At 39.5% G+C, this 23,020-nt stretch overlaps 1 protein-coding gene across 9 annotated transcripts in view; it reads left to right on the plus strand.

Moving 5' to 3' along the window:
• The window catches only part of SPATA5 (spermatogenesis associated 5), a 310,210-nt gene that overhangs the window by 182,368 nt on the left and 104,822 nt on the right, over positions 1 to 23,020 (plus strand). Inside the window, exon 15 of one of the 9 annotated variants that reach the window (XM_039541991.1) lies at positions 250 to 272. The exons of the other annotated variants lie outside the window; for them this stretch is intronic. Within the exon in view, the coding sequence (XP_039397925.1) occupies positions 250 to 255 (6 nt within the window). The 3' untranslated portion in view covers positions 256 to 272. Of the gene's footprint in view, positions 1 to 249; positions 273 to 23,020 lie in introns of those variants that run through there. 9 annotated transcript variants of the gene reach the window in all.

Raw genomic sequence — 23,020 nt, forward strand, 5'->3', positions numbered from 1 at the left:
GAGTGATGTAAGGAAGTAGTTTGCAGCTAACATTATGAATAAGAAAAACATATTTATTACTTTTATTTCTCTCTAGGTGCTTCTTTCCAATTCCCTTCCCTACCGCCCCCACCATCAACCTGTACATTCTGTTTTGAAAAGAATGTGCATGTGTGTATATATAAATACAAATCTATTATTGGTATACTGTGAGTATGTGTGGTGTGTGCATTTCCTTACAAGCAGTCACTAAGATTGTTTTTTCCTCAGGCATGACAGGTGTCCTGGAGCGGGGCTAAGGAACAAAGCATTTGTTCATATAAAAGCCAACTTGAGCCAGAGAAGGCAGCTTACTAACTAAGGATTCAGGTGGAGAGTCGTGAGGGTGATTTGTAGATATAAAGTGGAAAGGAGATTGGCTCTGTTTTAAAGCATGGCTGGAAATGTTCATTATAAAATGTAAATAATTAAAAATGCTAGGAACGCTACTATTGGAACACAATACCGCTCTTTTCTCCCTCACACACACAAATATTTCTAATTTTAATTTAGTCCTATTAAGCAAATCAAGCCCTCTCCTGATGAGTCTGGTAAGGAGATCAGATATGCTTTAGTATCTTCAGCACTGGTACATTGTAGGGTGTTAGGGTTCCTCCTTCCAGCACAGAAGGAATTACTAATAATGAGCATAAGGAGGGAAGATATCACTGTTTGCACTTCCACCTGTCTATGTACAGTGTAGAAGCTCACGTGGTAACCCAGACATGTTGGTCCTGTCGTTTTTAGACCTTCTGAGTCCAGTTCACTATGTAGGGTTTCTTTTTACATCTCTTCTCTTTATATAAACAAAGCTGACTTTTCTGTAACAAAGCTAAAACCAGACCATTCTAAATCATAATAGCACCACTAATATTGACGTACTAGTTCTCTTCCATCTGCACAGAAATTGGGACGTGCTAAAAACTTGGCACCGAGCAACCATATCCAGTTGGCTATGCTGCTGCTACTTGCTTCTCAGATATTTTGCCACTAGTGACAAAAGCGCAAGGACTGCCGCTTTCCAAAGCATTATCCCCACTTTCTCTGTAGCTTGTGGAATATCTCTACCCTCTAAGAGTATTTGTGAGGTATGGAGCTCTCCTACTCAACTGCACCTCAAAAGTGTAGGTGTGTAAACCATGGGGAACTTCCTCAAATTAAGGAATTGAGGCTACCCTTCTCCTTCAGAGAGGCTGAATTATGCCAGGCCTACTCATATACCTTACAATCTTTGCAATGCACAGGACGAGGGTCTCTTTCTGCCCAACCGCTACAATGTCTCAGCAGAGAACAAGAAATTATCTATACAGTCACCTGACAGATTATAGTTCTGCTTGTGGGGCAAAGCACTTGAGAATCACACTTACAGAGATTTCTGTGGTTAGTACAAACTGGGGTCTATATGGTCTACTGCAGTGGTTCTCAACCAGGGGCACGTGTACCCTTGGGAGTATGCAGAGGTCTTCCAGGGGTACATCAACTCATCTAGATATTTGCCTAGTTTTACCACAGGCTACATAAAAAGCACTAGCGAAATCAGTACAAACTAAAATTCCATAGAGACAATGACTTGTGTATACTGCTCTAAATACTATATCAGTGTTTTGCAACGTGGGGGGTGTGTGTGTGTGTCACGATTTATTTTATAATTATATGGTAAAAATGAGAAAGTAAGCAATTTTTCAGTAATAGCGTTCTGTCATACTTTTGTATTTTTATGCCTGATTTGGAAGCAGGTAGTTTTTAAGTGAGGTGAAACTTCAGGGTATGCAGGACAAATCAGATTCCTGAAATGAGTACAGTAGTCTGGAAAGATTGAGGATGATGGAAGACTTAATTTGGCCCCTGTACCTCAGTTAAGGTCTGAAGAAGAGTAATGCAGCTTGCAATTGTAAGTGTAATTAGAAGGTTCTTTTAACATTGCTGTAGATGATATTGAATCAGTAGCTCATTAAGTTCCATCACTATGGGAAAATTCCTCATTTTTAGAGACAGTATCATGTGAAACAATATTTCCACTATCCTGGGCAGTACTCTAAATTGTTGATAATTGAAGGTAAGATAAATATATATAGGCAAGGAAAATCTGAAGAATTGAAAGTATGTATGTAAATGTGTGTGTTATTAAAATCTTGGGTGTTTGGTAATTCTGGTACTCTTGAAGAATATAAAAAGTATATAGAGAATAATCTCATTTTAAAGCAGAAATATATATTCCGTGAGAGATGAAGTAATTTGATGTGTAGTGGTAATCACTGTGCTGTATTTTACATAGTGTCCCATTCCTGAGAACAATTGCTTGTAGCACATCTCCATGACACTTACGTTGACATTCTAAGTTTGTAGATTTATGGTCTTGTGTGAAACTAAGATACTCATAGTAAGAATCAGATATTAAATAGAAGAGAAAAAGCAGCTCAGGACAAGAACCCATGTTAGTGAATTAAATTTCAGAATACATATTGCAGCTTTATTGATGGTACCATTGTGTTGCTATTAAATACTCAAGCATTCATGAAGCATAACAGCATAAATATCCCCCCCCCCATATATTGCTACATCGTGCTTCACCATAAAGAAAGGTAACAGAAGCTTTGCTATCTTTCTTTCTCTTCTTTTTTTAAATTATTACATCACTATACCATAAAGGCCAAATTCTACACTTTAATGCAGGGAGACTGCTGATCCAAAATTGTTACCATGACTACATCAAAATATCAAGAATTCACTCAGGCCTTCTTGGGTGAACCAAGTTTCCCAAAGACAAAGAGTCAAACTCTTGGCCAAAATGCGCAGGGATCCTCCCAGTGATTGATTCTGTGACTTCACTTTAAACTTACTCAGTTGGTCAAGGGAGTAAAGGGATATCACTCTACTAAGGGAGGAAAGTATTGATCTGTTGTCTGTGTTTCCCTGCCACAGTGTCATCCTGACCCTAAACTTGTTAGTAATGGTGCTTGGTCACAAGTAGCGGAAGCACTTCAAACAGGACTCCACTGCCAATGCCTAATCCCAGCATGAGAGACTTGCTGGAGGAGGGATCCAAAAGGTTTGAAAAGAGATGGTGATTAAAACTTGTTCTATATTTTTTTTTCTCCTGTGACTTTCGATAGGAAGGGCTCCTATAGAAAGCATATGGCATTTGAAGCTGGGAGCTGAGCGATAAATAGAAAATATGAGAAAATGTAAATTCTTCCAGTTTTTTTTTTTTTTTTAAGTAAACTTACTGCTCCATGGTGTTTATCTGGATCTTAGCACCAAAGGTGATGCATCACCAATCTTGAATTATTATTTTGTGGTCTTTTTGCAGTCCGAAATACTGCATCATTCTCTTCCTGTTGCTTTAGCACCTGGGAGTTCAGTCTCAAATGACATTTTCCAGCAGATGTGACTATCACCGCTTGTTTATTTTTAGCGGGGGATTGTGCACCTTGATCTCGGTGGGAAGCTTCCTGTCTGCATTGTCTTTTACAGCCGGTTGTAAAGGCAAGTGGCTCATAATGACCTGCCCTTATTTCCTCTCATTAGTTCCAAGAGACACAGGAATGTCATCATCAAATGTTATAATTTACTCAGGGACTTTCCAGCAAGGACCTCACAGGGTTAGTCTTTCCAAAAGCTGTGTTTATTCAACAGGGTAATAGTGTTGATAGCTTGGATTTTGGGGCCAGGGAGTCACAGGATCATCTCATATCTTGGTTAGTTTTATCCAGTGAACAGCCTTCTCTCCTGTGTTAGAGAAAGAGGTGATCCCACATTTTTTGCTATAGCTTACCTGTTACCACTGAACAGCAGTAATTTAACTCTGATAATTCTGTGGAAAATAATAACATTATCCAAAAAAGGCTGTTTTTCATGCTTGGCTCTACTTTTAAGATTTCTCAAATAATTTGATACTTTAAGAAATGTTAAGAAGTCATACAAGTTTCCCTTTTTTAAAACTACATATCTGTTGCACTTAAACGGTTTCTAAATTCTTGTATGATGCTATATGTAATAGACTTTAAAAATACTTTCTCTGTGTCTGTATGTGTATATATATTATATTTGTGCATATGTGCACCTATGTAAGTATGTTTTGTGTTAGTTTAAAAAAAGCTTGACAGGGCTTTGTAATATCCTTGAGCTGAGACCTTATGTACCAAGTTGGGGTTGTTTATATCATCTTAAATTTATAAACCCCTAAAAACAAATGATCATAATAGAAATGCAGGAGAACCGTAACTGTACTGTTAATGAACATGGCACTGTTTCCATTTTCTGTTAAAGAAAAAACATGATCAACAAAAGAATTTCATTTCAGTACTAGTACTTTCTCTGACCTCAGTCTGATATTTTTTTTCTATTGTTATATGAAGAACAATAGGCAGATTTCCATCTATTCTGGGTTTTAGAAGCTTGGTAAAATAATCCAATTGACTGTTAGGTTCAATGGATATGATTTTTGGAAAACCAGCAATAGCTGGGGAATCATTTCAACTTTCTTATATGGCTCATTTTATCAGGATGGTGGGAAAGGATTCCAGTTTATCAAAAACTCCATGTGGGAAATGCTGGGGTAATTGCATGCAGACAGCCCTCGAGAGGGTCACTGCTGAGGCCATCTGTACCAGTGACCTACAGATTATACTTCATTTACATCAGCATTCTAGAATTTTGGAAAAGAGCAGTTTGTGAGGGTCACATTTTTAATTCTCCTTTCGTTGATGTGCAAAAAGAACATTAGCATAGTTCAATCTTTTTTTTTACCTCTGATTGCCTCAGACAATCAAAAGGTGAGTGGTATGTGAGTGGTATTGGATAAATATTTTGATATCTGATGAAGTCACTTGCAAGTATTGGACCATTTCATTCTTTGAGATTTTTGCTGATAATCTCACCATATAAGAGAAGCTGATAATTTTCTCGGAAGGAGTTGCCAGAGAACATTAGTGGCATCCTTTTTGGCCAGGCTGAAAACTTGTTTGCCCTTAACTTGAAGGAAAGTTGATCGATTTTTGTTTGGATGGTGGGCTTTGCAGATGGGGGAATTTTTCTGATGGTCCTGGAATTTGTTTTGCTCTTGGGCTAAATTGTGTATTCAGAATTCCTTTTTTAGTTACTTTTATGTTAAACACTCTGCAGCTTTTAGGTACCTTCAGCACTGTAGAAACAAACAAACAAAAAATTGTTTCTAATATCCCCTCACAAACGTAGGTACTTATATCGCCCCTATTATCTAATATCTAAATACCTCATAACAGCCCTGTAACGTACTTTTATTCCCATTTCATAGATGGGGAACTGAGGCACAAAGAGACTAAGTGACTTGCCCAACATCATACAGGAATATTTCGTCTGTGCAGGTTCTCCTAATTCCCAGGCTATCAGAACCACTGGACCATTTTCTCCCTTCCTGAATTCTATCTGATACACTGCAGGCCAGTGGTTCTCAAACTAGGGCCGCTGCTTGTTCAGGGAAAGCCCCTGACGGGCCAGGCCGGTTTGTTTACCAGCCACGTCCGCAGGTTCGGCCGATTGCGGCTCCAACTGGCCGCTGTTCGCCACTCCAGGCCAATGGGGGCCGCAGGAAGGGCGGCCAGCACGTCCCTCGGCCCACGCCGCTTTATGCAGCCCCCATTGGCCTGGAGCGGCGAACTGCAGCTAGTGGGGCCTGCGCCGCTTCCTGCAGCCCCCATTAGCCTGGAGCGGTGAACCGTGGCCAGTGGGAGCTGCGATCGGCTGAACCTGCGGATGCGGCAGGTAAACAAACTGGCTCGGCCCGCCAAGGGCTTTCCCTGAACAAGCAGTGGTCCTAGTTTGAGAACAACTGCTCTAGGTAACATGGTCAGAACGTCATAGCTAACTTTATATTCTTTCCAATAACTAATTAAATAAGTGAGACTTGTTATACCATGAAAGAAAATGACAGCACTTTATCAGTACTGTGAATTGGTCAAAATCTGTTTTTCATTCAATGTGTGTTTCAGGAATTTGATTCTTTTTACATTTCAGCCAGTTTTAAGGGCTAAATGCTGCCCTTGCATGCACATGCATGGCTCCCATTGATTTAATTTGGAGCTATGCATGCTTCAAGGACAGAATCCTACACCCCTGAGATTTAATCTCTAAATCCCCTTAATTTCACTAGATATTTACTTTTAACAGCCAACAGCTAAATGGAATAATTTGGTGTTTAAACTAATCTTAAGTGGTTTAAACTACAGGTTTTATTGTTTAGCATCCTAAGCCTATGGAAATCTGTGTAGTGTGTATCCCTCTGTGACACTGGTTTTTTTTACTGTACTCTAGAATAGCAGCTCACCTGGCATTTTTCATGCATAGAACTCTAAACACTTGACAAAGTAGGGGAAGTAGTATTATCCCTATTTTACACATAAGGAAACTGAAGCAGAGAGACAGGTGAAGGGACTTGCCCATAGCTATATAGCGGGAGAGTGACAGAGCCAGGAATTTTTCCCTGACCCTGTTAATTGCTGAAGACTCAGAGCACTTCACACTGGTGTAATGCCTTTTCCCAAAATATGATCACGTCTTCCTTTCAATGCAGAGGATTTATGGAGTGTGCATGCTGGGCTGGCTGGACTTTTATTTTATCCTAACATTGACAACATGAACTTTTATTGACTTCTCATATTAATTACTTAAGTTTTTAAGTTTGTATGACCTAAACTCTTCCATTTAAAATAACCTTCTTGGTGCATTACATGTGTGTTCTAAGGTCTCTTGTGTTAAATGTTTGTCAACAGTACTGTAAAAAGTAAGTGTGTGTGTGTGTGTGTGTGTGTGTGTGTAATATGTATGAAAACATCTCCATACGCACTCAACAAAATGGTCTCGGGGAGCTGCTAGCCTGGCAAAGAGAACTTCCTCACTTTTACTTAGACCAGTGGTTCTCAAACTGTGGGTCGGGACTCCGAAGTGGGTCATGACCCCATTTTAATGGGGTTGCCAGGGCTGGTTTAGACTTGCTGGGGCCAGGGGCCGAAGCCAAAGCCCGAGCCCCACTGTCTGGGGCTGAAGCCTGAGGGCTTCAGCCTTGGGGAAGTGGGTCTGAGATTACAGGCCCCCTGCTTTGGGCTGAAGCCTTTGGACTTTGACTTTGCCCCGCCCCCGCTGCAGGGCAGCAGGGCTTTGGCCACCCACGTGGGGTGGCAGGATAGGGCGGGCTAAGGCTTTGGCCCCCTTCCTGAGGTCATGTAGTAATTTTTGTTGTCAGAAGGGGGTCGCAGTGTAATGAAGTTTGAGAACCCCTGACTTAGGCCATTTGTGTGTATTTATGGTACAGAGTCTGAAAAAACCTTGTACCTGCAAAGCTGTGTTGAATGGCACAACCTGGCATGGAGACATGGTGAGACTGAGCTACCTTAGAGAAGGGTTCAGCATTCCGGTGGATGAGGCACTGCTTTTGAGGAAAGAAAAGAGAAGGCAGGGGAGGAGCGTGGAAGCTGATTGTGGTGGTGGGGAGGCTTGAACAGAGACCACATCCGTGTTTTTCCAGGTGTCTCTTTTGTAATCTTTGCATTTTAGAAGAAAAGAAGCAGCAAATCCAGTCGTTCAGAAAGATAAGTGACAACAAAAGAGAGAAGCTAGGTTTGTGCTGTGCTTGCAATAACTACAGTGAAACAGTAAATGAAATCTGCACTTTCTTTTATAATACTTACTCCATTACAGTACATCTCCCACACTTTCATTCTCTGTTATTTCTTCACAGTTACTTTCTTACTCTATTTAATTTTTTAAAATATATATTACCCAGCCCTAAAGTCACTTGCAAAGTTCATACTGCTGTTGTGAAATTTTACCTACCGAGAAAATTGATTTAAACAAACTCCGGTCCAGTGTGACAAAATCTTCCTTGGAAAATCAGCATAGAGATGAATGACTGCTTCACTGATGAGAAGTAAACTGGCAGAACCCATTGTGTCAATGTCTGCATTAAGCCTAAAATGTTAGATAGAACCCCACGATACTTGAAACAAATATTTCAATTATTTATACATAAAAGTGTACATATTTTACAATATTTAAATTAACAAGATAAACTGGTTTATGCTCTGCATTTTTGTAGTTGCCCATCTTTCTGTGTACTAGTAGTAGACTTCAAACTCAGTCAAAATGCTCTTTAAGGACTTGACATCAGAATTAAAACAAAACTATATAAATAATTGCTCATATCTTTCCCTTTAATTTGTCTACATGATTGTTACATAAGAAAATCAATCTACAAAATCTTGATGGCCCTTATAATTACAAATATTTAATGCACATATTTCCATTGAAGAATGTCCTGCAAAACAAAGTTCTGTGGAGTGAAAAATATTCAGTGCATGATTAATGAAAAATCTGTGAATTTCTCTGTTTGAATACGTCTTAAAATACATGTTTAATGTCAGTTTTACTAAAAGTAATAAATCTGTCTGGAACTCTGCATAGGTACCTCTTTATGACTAATTGTTATGGTTGTTTTTGACTATTGTCTTATTGTCTTGCTACATTTCTTCTCACTCTGCTGCCTCCTACTTAAAATGAAACTTGCAGGCATGCAGTCTGCAGTAGGGCAATCAAGTGCCGATTTCAGGTAGGTACATACCGAGTAGAGAAGGCTGATTTGGGCTTCGCCTTTGTGAAACCAAATTAGAATGCTCTTACAGGCTGGTTCATTTACAAGTCAGTGTATTACCTTAAATTAGTTTGAGAAAGGAGAGTAATCTAGCTTTATGTAGCTGTTTTCTCTAGGATTTGGGGAAGGTGAAGAAATCCACTCAGCAACCCATGGATCTGGTGGGTTTTTTATTGTTTTGCTTACTAATTTGCTAATCATTTATGCTAATCCAAATTATTAATGCAAATTGGCAAATTTCTACTGAACTTTTTAACATTTAAGGAAAAACAGTGAAGGAAGAGCAGCACCACCAGAGCAGTGGTGTGGATGTTAGCTGCATCTGATATTACATGCATTTCACTTTTTCAATAATAGCAGTACTGGCAAGGTACCAAAGTAAGAATTAACCCCAAAATATGCTATGTTTTATATTATCATCTTTCCACCGCAGCCCTAATTATCATGAAAAATATGCTCTTCTGATTGCAGAGTTGTGGCTAGATTGCACTAAAATGAATAGAGTACTTTGAAGTATCACTTTTCTAGACGATTTGCATCTTTCCTGTGTATGTTTAGTAGTCAGCATAAAGGGAGAGGGTTTGAAGGGTACCAATATCATCTTCCCCTTCCTTCCCAGTGAAATAACTTCCTATATTAGATTACTGTAGTGGGCTTATACTACCTTCATTCATAGAGGTGAAAGGGGGAATCCATTACAGCTGAAACGATTCAGGTGTTGTTAAGTAAGGGCATGTAAGGTGTCAGAACAACACCTATACAGCACCATACTAGCAATCCTATTTTTTCATCTATTTTTTTCATAAAACACCATACTGGCATCATAGCATGCCATGTGAAAATAATAATAATAATAATAAATATACAGGTGAGGAGACAGTAGAGCAAGAATGTGAGGGAGCATGTTGATATCGGCTTCCATTTGTAAATTATGCTGTGTCCTTCCTTAGCTTGTTTTTTGGCTTTTAATGGTTTAATAGTTCAATGAAAGATTGAGAATCCACTTCTACAGAAAAGCTTCATCTGCTTTAGAAATGTTAGTGTATTATTAAACTACAAAAAAGCCCACCATCCCCAACAAAAAACATCTTTGTATTCAGAAAACAAACTGAAATCCAGAAATTCCTCTGCCTAACACCAGAAAGTGCAGGAACCACTTAATACTGTAATATTTTACTCAGAGTTTAAAATACAGCTATGGTACAATATATATTTTAATTGTTAGATACAGAATCAAAGCTTAATTCAACACACCCATAAAAGGAGGGGGAATTTGATTGAAAATGCTAGTAGGCTAATAATTATATTTGTGGAATCCTGATTTTTGTGTTCCCTCTTCTTCACTACCCTGTGTGCTTTTGCCTGAGAATAGGGAAAATAGTCTGTCATGCCTATACAACGAAAACATCTTATTTTAAGGATCAGAAATTTCAAAATTCCTTTCTGAAATTATTTGCTGCCTTTTATCACCATAAGCATAAAGCTCTGTGTGAGTTACAAAATAGAACCAAAGTGGTATGTATATTAGGAGATTACCATTTCTCGGTTTTATACCTGACAGCGTAGTACAATGCTCAAGAGTAATTTAAAATATGTAGTTCTTTGGAGGCAAAGTGGTTTTAAAGAGAGAGGAGGTAGTATTGTTTGTGGAGGGGTTTAAGAAACTCAGAATGTGAAATTATCTCTATATATGTGCATGACATTCCCATCTGGAGCATGTGAAATCTTACATGACTAAATTTAGCATTAATTGCCAAGAGTTTACAGTGTATTTTCTCTCTTTTACTGTAAAGAAATCAGTTATATTATTAGCTGACTGCACTATCTTAAAGCCTCATCTAAACACCTTTGGATCAAGTCCTTGGGAAGTTTGAAGCATGCACAAAAGAGGAATTTATTATTTTCTACTCACATAATCAATTTTGAGGTACAGTACAGAGGAGCTCTTCATAATTTATTTGATTACTCTATTAAATCATGGCTTTACTGACAGCTGGTGCTGTACCCTGAGTATAGAAGAGTTGTCTAATATTTTCTCATATATGAAAGTTATATTGAGTCATAATATAAAAGCTTCCATATTAAAGATTAAAATAATGCCCACATTAATGACATATAATTATTTCAAAATAAATAGCTATTTCAAACAATAAACATACATTTTAGATATGAAACAGTTCCATGGACTTACCATCTTTAATTTTTTTTAATTGCAAGATCAAATTACTACATAAAATACAAATTAAATGATAAAGAACACTAGCCTATTTATTATACATATCACCTGCAGTGGTTTAACTTTGTTGTGTATACAGGTAGTACTACAATTGTGTAAAAACAAATAGTATTACCTACATATGGAGCATCAAGTAACTAATGCTGCTGGCCCATATTTTCACTATGGCTATTTAAAATGGTACATAATGCATACATTATACATAAATCATGTTGATACTATTAGAATAGTTTTGAGCAGGTAGCTATAGAATCTTTTGTCATGACTGTCCGTTCTTGGTTTAAAATGATCACTGATAGTCCTGCTCTCATTATAAATATCCTGCTTTGCAGTTGTGTTTCAAATGTAGTCAGATGAATTGTCTTAGTAAAGGAGCGTTTAAGGATGTATGCAGTTGTTAGATGGTGTGTTGGGTACCATTTAAGTGCTAAATAAGAAATTATTTGTTGTTGTTTTTAATATAGCAGTAACAAGTTTTAAAATGTAAAGCACTGTGGTATCTGGTGCCTACAGGAAAGGGATATAATATTCACTTAGCAGCCAGTGAATGGATGATTAAAATCTTAAAAGTATTTAATAAGATTGAAACACAGAGCAGGGCTGTTCTCTGGTGTGATGTTACAGAAAAAGTTCATTGGGTCAGAGAAAGAGTACTGGAGATTGAACTTTCAGTTGCAAAAGCAATGTACCTCTTTGCTTACGTCAAGAAACTCTGAAAACTCTAGAAATATACCGGTAGTGATGTATTTTTTAACATAAAAGCAGCATATAAAATGCCTAAAAAAAATTTTTTTTAAATAGAAATGTCATCACATGTGCTAATAAGAGAAACTACGTAGACTATCTGCCTTAGTTATTGGTTAAAGTAGACCACACACACACAGTGAGCCATACTCAGAAAACTTTACAATTAAAAAGAAGTCTTAATGGTGTTGGAAGCTGATGTCCCAAGTGTTTTGAAAGGAAAGGTACAGTGCAATAGGGCAATATTGCTCCCATCAGTCTCTTAGTTTACTTCACCTGTTTCCTTCTGTGAGATGGTAATTAATTCTCCTTAGTTGTTGCATCCTGAGGCTATATTAACCAATTGCCAGTATTGACTTGTATAAGGTAGCTGGTCATGTGGAGTGCAGTCCCTTAGAGGCTAACTTCTGCTCATCACTTTTATTTTGATAAGGTAACTTAAACTGATTCTGAATCAAGGTGGCCTTGGTTTAACAAATTACTCAAGCAAGTGCCTAATTTTACTGCATACGAGTAATTGCATCAAGGCTGATAGCTTCAGTGTACCTTGATGAATTGTGGTCTAACTCCTCAGTGGTCCTGTTTTCTGTTACAAACTTCATATTCCTTAAATATTGCAGTATTTGGTGAGAAACTCTTACCATCTGGCACCTTTCTTCTATGGACAAGATAAAACTAAGCTTGTGGGCTGATTTAAGAAAACTGTACATATCCAAATGAGCAGAGACCTTTGTTTTAACACATACTTTTTGGTACAAAATACATTTAGTGAGAGGAAATATATTTTGCCGGTTTTCTATCTTGCATCACCAAAAACCTTCAATGTAAATTTCTAAAAATAGTTTGTTTTCTTTTGAAAAGCATAGATGCTTTTAAATGTGTGGTTGTGGGCTGTAGGATGTAGGATACAGGGTAGCAAAAATGGTAAAACTATAGCTGACACTTACGTTACTCCTGGGAAAATTCTGCATCACTGATAATGCAGTGAGTCATGCATATTTTTAATTGTTTGTGCAGAAAAGAGCTTCTGCAGTTCTGCCTTTTGCCCACCAGAGGGTGCTGTGGTGATAGGACAGAGTAGCAGCTCCTGGACAGTTAGGGAAGAGAAAGAGCCTGCCTTCTTCACAGCGCATGTCGAGCCAGGTCAGGAGACAGGGGCTATGGGGAGATAGACAGCATAGAGCTGCTGGGGGCTCAGATAGTCTCATAAGGGCTAGTGGGGGAGGATAGACTGGGGCAGGGGCTGAATGGGAGTGGATGCGTAGGGCCACATAGGGAAAGGGAGGTGGCTGAGTGGGGGCACAGAGACACATGGGGACAGAGGGAGGGGGTGCAGGGCCACATGGGGACAGAGGGAGGGAGTGTCTGAGAGGGCTGGAGGGACACATGGACAGGGGATGCAGAGACACATGGAGTCAGGGGTAGGTGTGCCTGACTGAATGGGAGAGGCTGGGGTCAGTCAGGGTCTGCATGGGGGAAGCTCCCTAAGAGTCCCCTCCCTACCCCCCCCCCAAAAAAAACCTTTTCCCACCCATACCCAACAACCCTCCAAGTTCACACACAGGCTCCTTCCCAGTAATTACTTCTCTTTCCCTCAGGTCCTCCATTACCTCTGACTCCCACAAACCTTTGCACTGCTTCTGGAGGGTGCAGGAAATACGGTTCTGTATGGTAGTTTAAATGAATTATTACTCAGAATTTTGTATTAATATGCCTAATAAGGAGTCCATTTGTCAAAAAAACATTTCCTGAATCTTAGTTTGTTACCGACATACTTGCTGATGTGTGTTTTGAAATAAATGCCCCAAAATAATTGAAACTGGTGTGATTCTATTGTGTTATTTTGATAAATAAAATATGCAGAATTTTGCAGAATTTGAAAATATAGTGCACAAAAATTTTAAGTTTTTGTTGCAGAATTTTCAAATTTTTGGCGCAGATGTTCCCCAGCAGTATTATATGCTGCCAACGAGATGGCTTATATTATTAACACTTGTCCAGCATTTCAGCAAGAAAGCCCATTCAAATAGATTTTGAAATGTCAGACTCTTAATGAAATGTAAAGGAATTAATATTCTAGTAGTTAATAGATCAGTAGGTTTGCTGAAAAATAATTTGCATGAGGTTTTTTGTGTTTAAAGTTGGACAACACTAAAGTTCTTAAAGTATATGTCTATATGCCAACTTGACCATAGGATGTGCAGGTGTACATGCTCTCTTCATTGGAGATTTTTGCTAGCTGTGTCCACAGGTCCATATCTGCACATTACACCTCTTTGTGCTCCTGTGCAAAGGCAAATAGGCAAGTATGAATCTGCCGCCACTTCAGTTCCTTTTCAATCACCCTGGGCTCGAGATGGCTCAGAGTGGTCTTCACTGCATTTGTAACTGTTGTTCTTTTAGTTTTACTTATTCTAATTTTAATTTAATTTTATTCCCTTTTATTTGTTCAGTTTCACTTCCTAAGCACACTTGTGCTTTTTGGTGGATTCCCTTCCTCAGACTTCTTTTCTGTGGCCAGGAGCTTTTGCCCTCAGCTGTTCTATCTCCAGCATTTTTGCTTGGGTTATGCCAAGGATTTGGGTCTTCAAGCCTTGTCAGACCTGCCAAATTTCTTTCCCTCTTAGCAATGGGCATTTCAGCTGCCTAAGAGAGTCCCATCTGTGTGCAAGGTCTGCAGATCTTACAAGCTGAGGGAGGATAGGGGAAGCTAAAACTTAAAAAGTGCTTGCTGAGACCCATGAGGGCCAAATTCTCTCACTCACACTCACACACACCACACACACACACGCACACGTCGGCTCAGCTTCTCAGGTTATGCCAGTAACTTCACGCTTGGCACATAATGACCATGGGGTTGCTTCAGAATTGAAGTATTCTAAGAGAGAGAGACCTCATTCCCTGTAGAGAGACTACGCAAAGAAGGGAAAGTTCCCCCTCATGCCCTGGCATGGCTTCTGCAGCCACGGATACCAATACACCAGTACCCATCAAGAGGTACCAAGGGGTTGTCTAGCAAACACCCGTTAGCTCCAAAGTCTGTACCTAAAGAGCATCTCCCTAGATGCAAGGAGGACTGTAGAGACGAGGACTCCTCTAAGAAGTCCATGTTGACCACAGTATCTTCCTCCTCTGGTCACAGCCACAAGGACCATTCCAGACGTACCTTGGCTCAGTCCCTGGTACCATCCTCCATGGCCTACATGCATACAGGGTGCACAGACTGCACCTCTGTACTGTCTCTGATGCCTTTCCAGGTTCCCTGTGTCTGTTCCTCTCTCCTACATCCTGGTACAGGTCAAACACTGTGGGGAAATCAGGGCTGTGCTGTTTAAAGTGATGACGAGAAAAGGTTTTTAAGTACCATATTCTTCATCTGAAACAGGTTTTGTAGTAGCAGTCACATTTCTTTTTAAACAACTTGTGAAATAAATATTGACTTGAAGTAAAATAATTGCAATGCTAAACACACAATTTGCGGGGGGAGGAGAATTGCTTTGGTGTATTTAAAAACATCCTGGAAACAGAATTTAGAACTTGTGAAAATGGCAGATTTCCTGCTCCATTGGCCAATGTTTACTTCCCCACAGTATAAATAACCTGGTCTTTGTAGCTTCTTATCTGGCAGGTTTAAGTCAGTAATCTGCATCTGCTAGATTTTCAAAAATACACGCTTTTTAATATAATTTTTTTTTTAATTTCACTAGACTGCAAAATGAATGTTAATCTTCAAGGTTAAGAAAACAGCTTATTAAGATAAGAATTTTAATCCTTTAAACAAAATAACAACAAAAAGCTGGGATAACAGGTTTCTTTAACTCAGAAGTCTACGGTATTACAAATATGTTTTTCCTTCTTTCTCTTTCACTGTGACCCTCACTCGTCATACATAGAGCATCATGATGCTCACTTTCCCTGACAGTATTAGTGGCGGCAGCCAGTCTGACCTGGAAAGAAGCCGACACTCTGGAGGTCTCCTTTCAAATACGGAAGTGTCAGTAATTCACTTCACTCCTTCAGTCAGCTCTGTTTATCTAAGGCACTGAAGTGCCTGTTTCACCTGACTGCATGGTCAGAAAGTAGCCTAAGGCTTGTGTAGCAGTGCCTGCAGCTGACTGGGTTTATGGGTTTTATTTTGGCAAACACTAGGTACCGTGTATGTTTTTGTCCAGGGACAACTTTGAGATTTTCTTTTCTAGGATAGCACAATTTCTGTTTTAATTTTTTTGTTTTTTTAAAGCTCACTTAGTTCTTGTGAAAGGTGCCAGATTGATAGCAATAGAGGCTGGAATCCTCTCTTTAGTCACAGTTGCCATTCTGCCCTAGAAGACTGATCTTCTCTTGGGTTGAGAAGGTTGCTCACTCTCCACTCATACATAAATGTAAGATTTGGAGTTGTTATTAATGCTATGCAAACTCTACCGAGTTATGGGTTGTTTGGGTTATGTGAACTGAACCCCTTGGATTCAGTAAACTGAACCCAGTGGGTTTAGTTTATATAGGCTGGCAGTGAACCAAACCCTGCTGATTCACTTACAAGTTTAGGTTCTATAAACTCAAACCTCTCATAAACTCCCTCTCCCCTTTTCCTCAAGCTATGGTCCCTCTCTTACCATTAGATTCTGGGGGGGGGGAAGCCCGGTCATGGGATTCTCTGCTCCCTTAGCAAAACCTGCACAACTCAAGATGAGGACCAGAGTGGCTGCTCTTTCTCACCCCATGGTCACTACCAACCCCAGGCCTAGAAAGGCTCTTTGACAAGTGACTGGATGTTTCATTGACACATTATATTAACCTTCACTTCCTGTTGTAGACCGTTTGTAATCTGCTTGTGCTACCTTTACCCCTGAGGTAACTGTGATTTAGTGGTGGATAAAATATCTTCCAGTATAGACTGTACTTTGTAAAATGCTTTAGGAGCCTTCAGAATTAAATAAGGTGACATAAACATGTTGCTGTTTTGTCCTGTAGCCATGTACCTGGATACATGAGTAAACTGCATGAGGCGTTATGGGCTACAGTGGAGGAATCAGTATTTCTTGTTTACTGTTGGTTTGGAAAGCACTGCTTATGATTATACACTCAACTTTTGCTCCTGACTTGACATGTTTATCAGTAAAACCATTCGGTGATTTAACAACAGAATCCACACTCTGTTCCAAATTAGTCATTCTCAGTGAAGCAGCATCTAACTTTTATAATCAAATGAATCATACTTTGTTTTTCAAAGATCGGGTTGCATTATATATTGTATCTAAAGAAACCTTCGAAGAAGCACCAGTAGCTGCACATTTAGAGGGTAATTCTTTTTCCTGATTGTACAATCTCTCTAAAAGAAGGAAAGAGAGATGGTGTTCTGATGAGAGGCAAAGGCCTTTTTCACAAAATTTTCTGTTTCTTTTTATATCACTGAAGACTTAACTGTTGTACATTTTTCTATCACAGTTCTTTCTTTGCTCTATCCCCTTTTTAGAGGAAGTAATGGGGGAAGAGGCCACCTTAAAAATCCCAAATACACCTCTACCCCAATATAACGTGACCCGATATAACATGAATTTGGATATAATGCGGTAAAGCAGTGCTCCGGGGAGGGGTGGGGCTGCACGCTCCGGCAGATCAAAGCAAGTTCAATATAACATGGTTTCACCTATAATGCAGTAAGATTTTTTTGGCTCCCAAGGACAGTGTTATATTGGGGTAGAGGTGTACTGCTAGAAGTTTTAGAATTGCCCATGGAGAGAAAAACAAGAAAAAATATTGAGAACAAAATAAATACTGAAAACAGAACACAAAGCTTTAGTGGCCATGCCGAATTGAACCCAGAAAATTTTCTCTCTCACATGCATACTCACGCATTTCACATGTACGTGTACACACACACACGCACACACTGCATTAGCAATAGTAACAAGATAGAAAGGGGATGCTACTGACTCTCAGGAATCCAAGTGCAGTTTTAAACCTTTAGCTGTGTGCCAGTTTCCTGAAGCACTTACCTTTGCTCATTTGTTTTCAGCAGTAATATTTTTAAACTAAATGCAAATATACTGAAAAAGCTGGATTTAAAATTAAAAAGTTTAAAAAAGATTTGGAATTTACTTGACAAATGATAAAATTCCTATGGTAGAACAAGTTCTCAGAAATACGTGCTGTATACTTTTGCCTGGCTCTCCCAAACTCAAGAAGGATTGCATATACCTCAGAATATTCTGAAAAATGGACACACTGATGTAACAACTGTGATTAAGGTCACTTTATATACTGTAAACTTGGTATTATATGTGTTAATACTGTTGTACTACGTACAGTATGAAGTTACCAATTATTCATATTCTTTCTCTCCCTTTTGGTATGAAATTAAAAATATTATGTCCAGATTTTCAGAGGTGCTTTTTCTGAAAACAAAAGGAGCTGTGAATGATCAGCATTTCTAAAAACTATGCTATCCATGTCTATAGACCTCAAATAATTCCAAAAATAGTTATTACCGGGTTTTTACCATTTTTCAGATTAAGGTATATCTAATAATGTCAAGAGTGTGAGGCTTTTGTTAAAAGACAAAACAAGCATACCTGGACATTTTTTTTTCTACCACATAACTTCTTTCAGTTAGTCATATACAAAGAGAGTTTTTATGTTCCAGTATGCTATGTGTAGTAGATCACTGACTGTGGTGACACTGAGATTAATCAAAATAATTGTTGTTCTGTCTGAATCAGTTATACCTGTTCTATCCCTTCACCCTTGAATATTAATTGTCAAGAAAAGATTTGATGAACTGTCCAATGTTTGATATAGAAATGGCATGAGTGGAAGTGAGACTAGGACTACTCCTATAAAAACTCATCTAAGAGGACTGTGCCAACACCTTCCTTGGAGGTGTCCATGGATAACTTTTTTTATTTCTTTGAAGCATTTTTTAAAAATAAAAGGAAACTGCAATACAAAACAAAATCTTTTGATTCAACCTTAAAGTTTTACTGCAACTAAGAAAAGCAAGGATTTCCATCCAAAATTGTGGATGGAATTTAATCTTTAACCCCTTTCATAATGCACTGATATGCCAAAGAATAGACTGCAACCTAAAGTCCATGAAAACTAGGACTTTGTTGTACTTCAATGTAAGTTACCTACTACATTAAACAGTTGGATGAGGAGGGTTGTTTGTTAGGAGAGCTAGGGACAGAGTATCATTCCTAACTCTGTATTCCCTGTTTTTACATGGTTTATGTCACTGAGATCTTCTGAGAAGAGAATGTGACTTTATCTGTGTGTGTTGTTGTTTCAATATAATCTTTTTCTGTGAATTCTTAAAATACCTCTCTCAGGATACTTGGTTCTGTTTTGTTTTGAAGGTAAACCCTGTCTGTTCATTATCAAATGTGATTTAAAATATTGGTTGGGAAAAGCTGATAGAAACTAGTTTGCAATCCTAAATTCCTTATAAACCAAAGTCTATAATTTATACAAAAAGAAAAAAAAACTCATGACATCTTGTTATTGTTACCTTTACTACAGAGATTAAAGCCAACAGCTGTCCAAATTCCAGACAACATAGGAACAGCCACACTTCATGCTGCCAGTATACAGCGTGTTAGGACAAGAGTATGTTTTAATAAGACAACATGCTTGGGTTTTTTTTCAGAGCAACAAATTTTTAAACAATGAATCAACACACTCCAGCTATATTCACTGACAAACTGATAACCAAGCTTCTGGCACACAACCTGAATGTTCCCAACTGGACAAACATCTGCTTCCTCGCTCCTGTGCTGTGGAGCATCTCTGGCAGAAATCTCATGAGCAGGCTGACTTCCTCTACTTGAAATTTGTTCTCTCCTCCTTCAGTTCTGCCATATTCCTGGATAAACAGCTCTACTGCTCCACTTTAATTGAATCCCACACCTGCATTCACCAGCTGGCTTTTTGCCATCTTTGACTCCCTTCTGAAACCCTCCTTTCCTCCACTTCTCTCTCTGCACAGGATCTCGCCAGAACATTCCAAGAGAAAACTGACAAAATAGGCCATGACCTTCTCCCTCCCCTCTGCTCACCTTCCCTTCCCCCTGCTGCAACTCTCAACTCCTTCTCTCAGTCACAGACCGCCTAGTCTTATTCTCTAACCCCCCCATTAGCTCCAGTGACCCCATCCCATCCCTTCACATCCTTCATACCCACTCTCATCCCCTCCCTGACTCTTCTTCCTCTCACTCTCCTCTGGTTCTTTTCCTTCACAATACAAGCGTACTTGAGTCTCTCCCATCTTAAAAAACCCCTCTGCCCTACCTGCTTCTCCAACTACTGCCCTATCTTCTTTCTGTCTCTAATCTCACTGTATGCACCGTCTACAATCAGTGGCTGGAGTTCCTCTCCACCTTAGCTTCTACCCCTTGCACGCCTCTTAAACGGCTCTCACCAAAGTCTCTAATGACCTCTTTCTAGCCAAAGCTCAGAACCAGTATTCCACCCTCATCCTCCTTGATCTGTAACATACTTTCAATACAGTAAATGATACTCTTCTTGAAATCTTGCCCATTCTTGGTTTCTGTGGCTCTGTCCTCTCCTGGGTCTCCTCCTAGCACTTTCATTGCTCCTTCAGTGTGTCCTCTGGAGGATCCTCCTCATTCTCTCCAACTTTCTGTGGGGATTCCACAAGACTCTGTCCGTGGTTCCCCTTCTCTTCTCCCTCTACATCTTATCTCTGGATAATCTTGTTTGCAAACAAAAATTCAAATACCGTCTTTATGCTGCTGACTCTCTCTACTCCAGATGTGTCTCATTCTGTCTGAACTACAATCTCTCTGACACCTCTTTGTGGATGTCTAGCTGTTACCTCAAGCTCATTATGGCTAAAACAGAGCTCTTAATATTTTCCCCAAAACTATCCCCACAACCTTCTTTATTAATATCTAAGGACAACACTGTCCTGTTTGTCATTCAGGCCCATAACCTGGGCGATATCTTCAACTCAGACCTCAGTCCCAAAATATGGCTAAATCTTGCAGATTCTTTTTGCATAATGTATCTAAGATATGGCCTTTCCTATTCATCCATACAGCTAAAACTCTCCCCATCTCAGTTCTTGATTATGGCAACATCCTTCTCTCTTCCTTGACAAATGCAATCTTGTTCTCTGCATATTCATTCAGAGTTCTGCTGCAAAGAATGTTCCTAGCCATTACTTTGACTATGTCACCCCCTTCTTTGAATCCTTCCATTGGCTCCTCCTTCCCTAGATGATCAAACATAAGCTGCTTGTCTTCACTTTCAAAACCCTCCTTGAGCTATCCCGATGTGACTCACTGTGATGTTGGGGACTCTGCCTTTAAGGGCTGAGCTTCCCAGATAGAGAGTTTGGTCGGGGCACTGTGGTGCTCTTGTTATAGTTACGCACAGCCACTAGGAACCAGATACAGAACAAAACAAATCTCGTGCAAGCATCTTAAGCATTTAGTGATCACTGAACACCACATATCAGTAGGAGTAAAAAGGAACTAAGAAATAACCTGAATGGTAGAACATAGCAGTTAAAACCTCCACCAGGAGTTGAAACACTCTGGAAATGTGGGAAATAACTGGAGAACATTTAAAGAATGCTTTACTCTGTAACTGCAAGCAACAGGTGCCAATAAAAAGGAAGACAGAAGGTAGCCTTATTTCTGACAATAGCTGGTACTGAAGCACTTTATGGGTTTAACAGTTTTCAATTAACTAAGGCAGAAGGGGCTAAATATGAAACTATATTATAGAAATATGAAGATTACTGCACTCCACACAAAATTGAAACACAGGAGAAAGAGGTTTTCAGAGTACAAAAAGATGGTGAAACCACAGATTTTGTGATTCATCTAGGACTGAAGGCTCACTCTTGCAGTTTTTTTGGAGGGTGGGAGGGAGTGGGGCAAGATGGGGGCTAACTGAGTCCCTGATAAGAGACCAGCTCACGACTGGGACCTGGAACAAAGATCAGAGAGAGAGACAGACTGACTACTGGAAGACCCAGTATTAACCCTTGATAAAGCATTTAGAATTTGCCAAGTAATAGAAATCACCCAGAATGAAGCTGGGTGGGCAGTGCTCTGACACCGTGGACATGATAGAGAATCCAAAATACTACGAGAGAAGAGAACTGAAGCAAAAAGGCACATGGTGCTCCAAGCAGGAGTCCAAGTAGGAGCTGCACAAACTGTAGCAACCGAAACAAACCAAGACAGCACCCAGCATATAGAAAAAGATACAAGAAATGAAATAGAGTACATCACTTTGCAAGAGTTTGCAAGCACTTAGGGGAGGGATAGCTCAGTGGTTTGAGCATTGGCCTTCTAGACCCAGGGTTGAGAGCTCAATCCTTGAGGGGGCCTATTAGGGATCCATGGCAAAATCAGTTCTTGGTCCTGCTAGTGAAGGCAGGAGGCTGGACTCAATGACCTTTTGGGGTCCCTTCCAACTCTATGAGATAGATATATCTCTCTACTAACAGGGTATACACAATGTGGGACAAGGCGAATGATGACAGGACCACTAGCTCAGATGAATTCTTCATAAGCGCAATTGATAACCTTGCAATAGAAGATGAATCTATCAACTTGAAAGCAAATTGGACTTTTATTCATTTTAAGTTGGACACTTGTGCACAAGCCAGTGTGCTGCCAAAAACAGTCATTAGCACTAAAAAAAGGCCATGGATATTGGAGGGTATATGAGTAAAACTCGGGACTTACAGAAGTGAGCTTATCCCCACTATAGGTGTATGTGAACTAAATGTATGGGTAAATAAATTGGAAAAGATACAGTTTGTAATAGCACCAAGGAAAAGCACACCCGTTACTGGGTTAAAAGCATGTCACACTCTTGGTCTCATCAAGAGGCTATAATCATTGGAGGGGTAAGGGACCAAAACATTTATTGCGGAAGAACTTGAGGACTTCTTCCAGGGGATGGGGAAGCTCTCAACAGAATACAACAGAAGGACCCAACCACCCCACAATTCATGTCCCTAGGAAAGGTCCCCTCAGTCTAAGGAAGAAGCTAAAAGAGGAGCTGGATAGGGTCATTGCTCTGGAAATCACAGAGTGAGTAGATTCACCAATCAAGTGGGTACGTTGTCATTTGTCATTACAGAAAAATAAAGGTGGAACCCTACGTTTATGTACAGCAGAAAGAATATGAATAATTGGTAACGTCATACTGTATGTACTACAACAATAGTATTCATACATATAATACCAAAGGAAACATCGTTTTCCACTACCTACAAGGTGAGAAATTTTGGGGGAGATACCAAACATTTTTCTATACTCAGTGCATCAGCAGAGTTCTGGTAGGTGCCCTTAAAAAACCAGAGCCCACATTTGTACACATTCAACACCTCCTTTGAGAAACGTGTTTCTGGAGCCTGC

This window comes from Mauremys reevesii, linkage group 5 (genome assembly GCF_016161935.1).
Source record: "Mauremys reevesii isolate NIE-2019 linkage group 5, ASM1616193v1, whole genome shotgun sequence".
NCBI lineage: Eukaryota > Metazoa > Chordata > Testudines > Geoemydidae > Mauremys > Mauremys reevesii.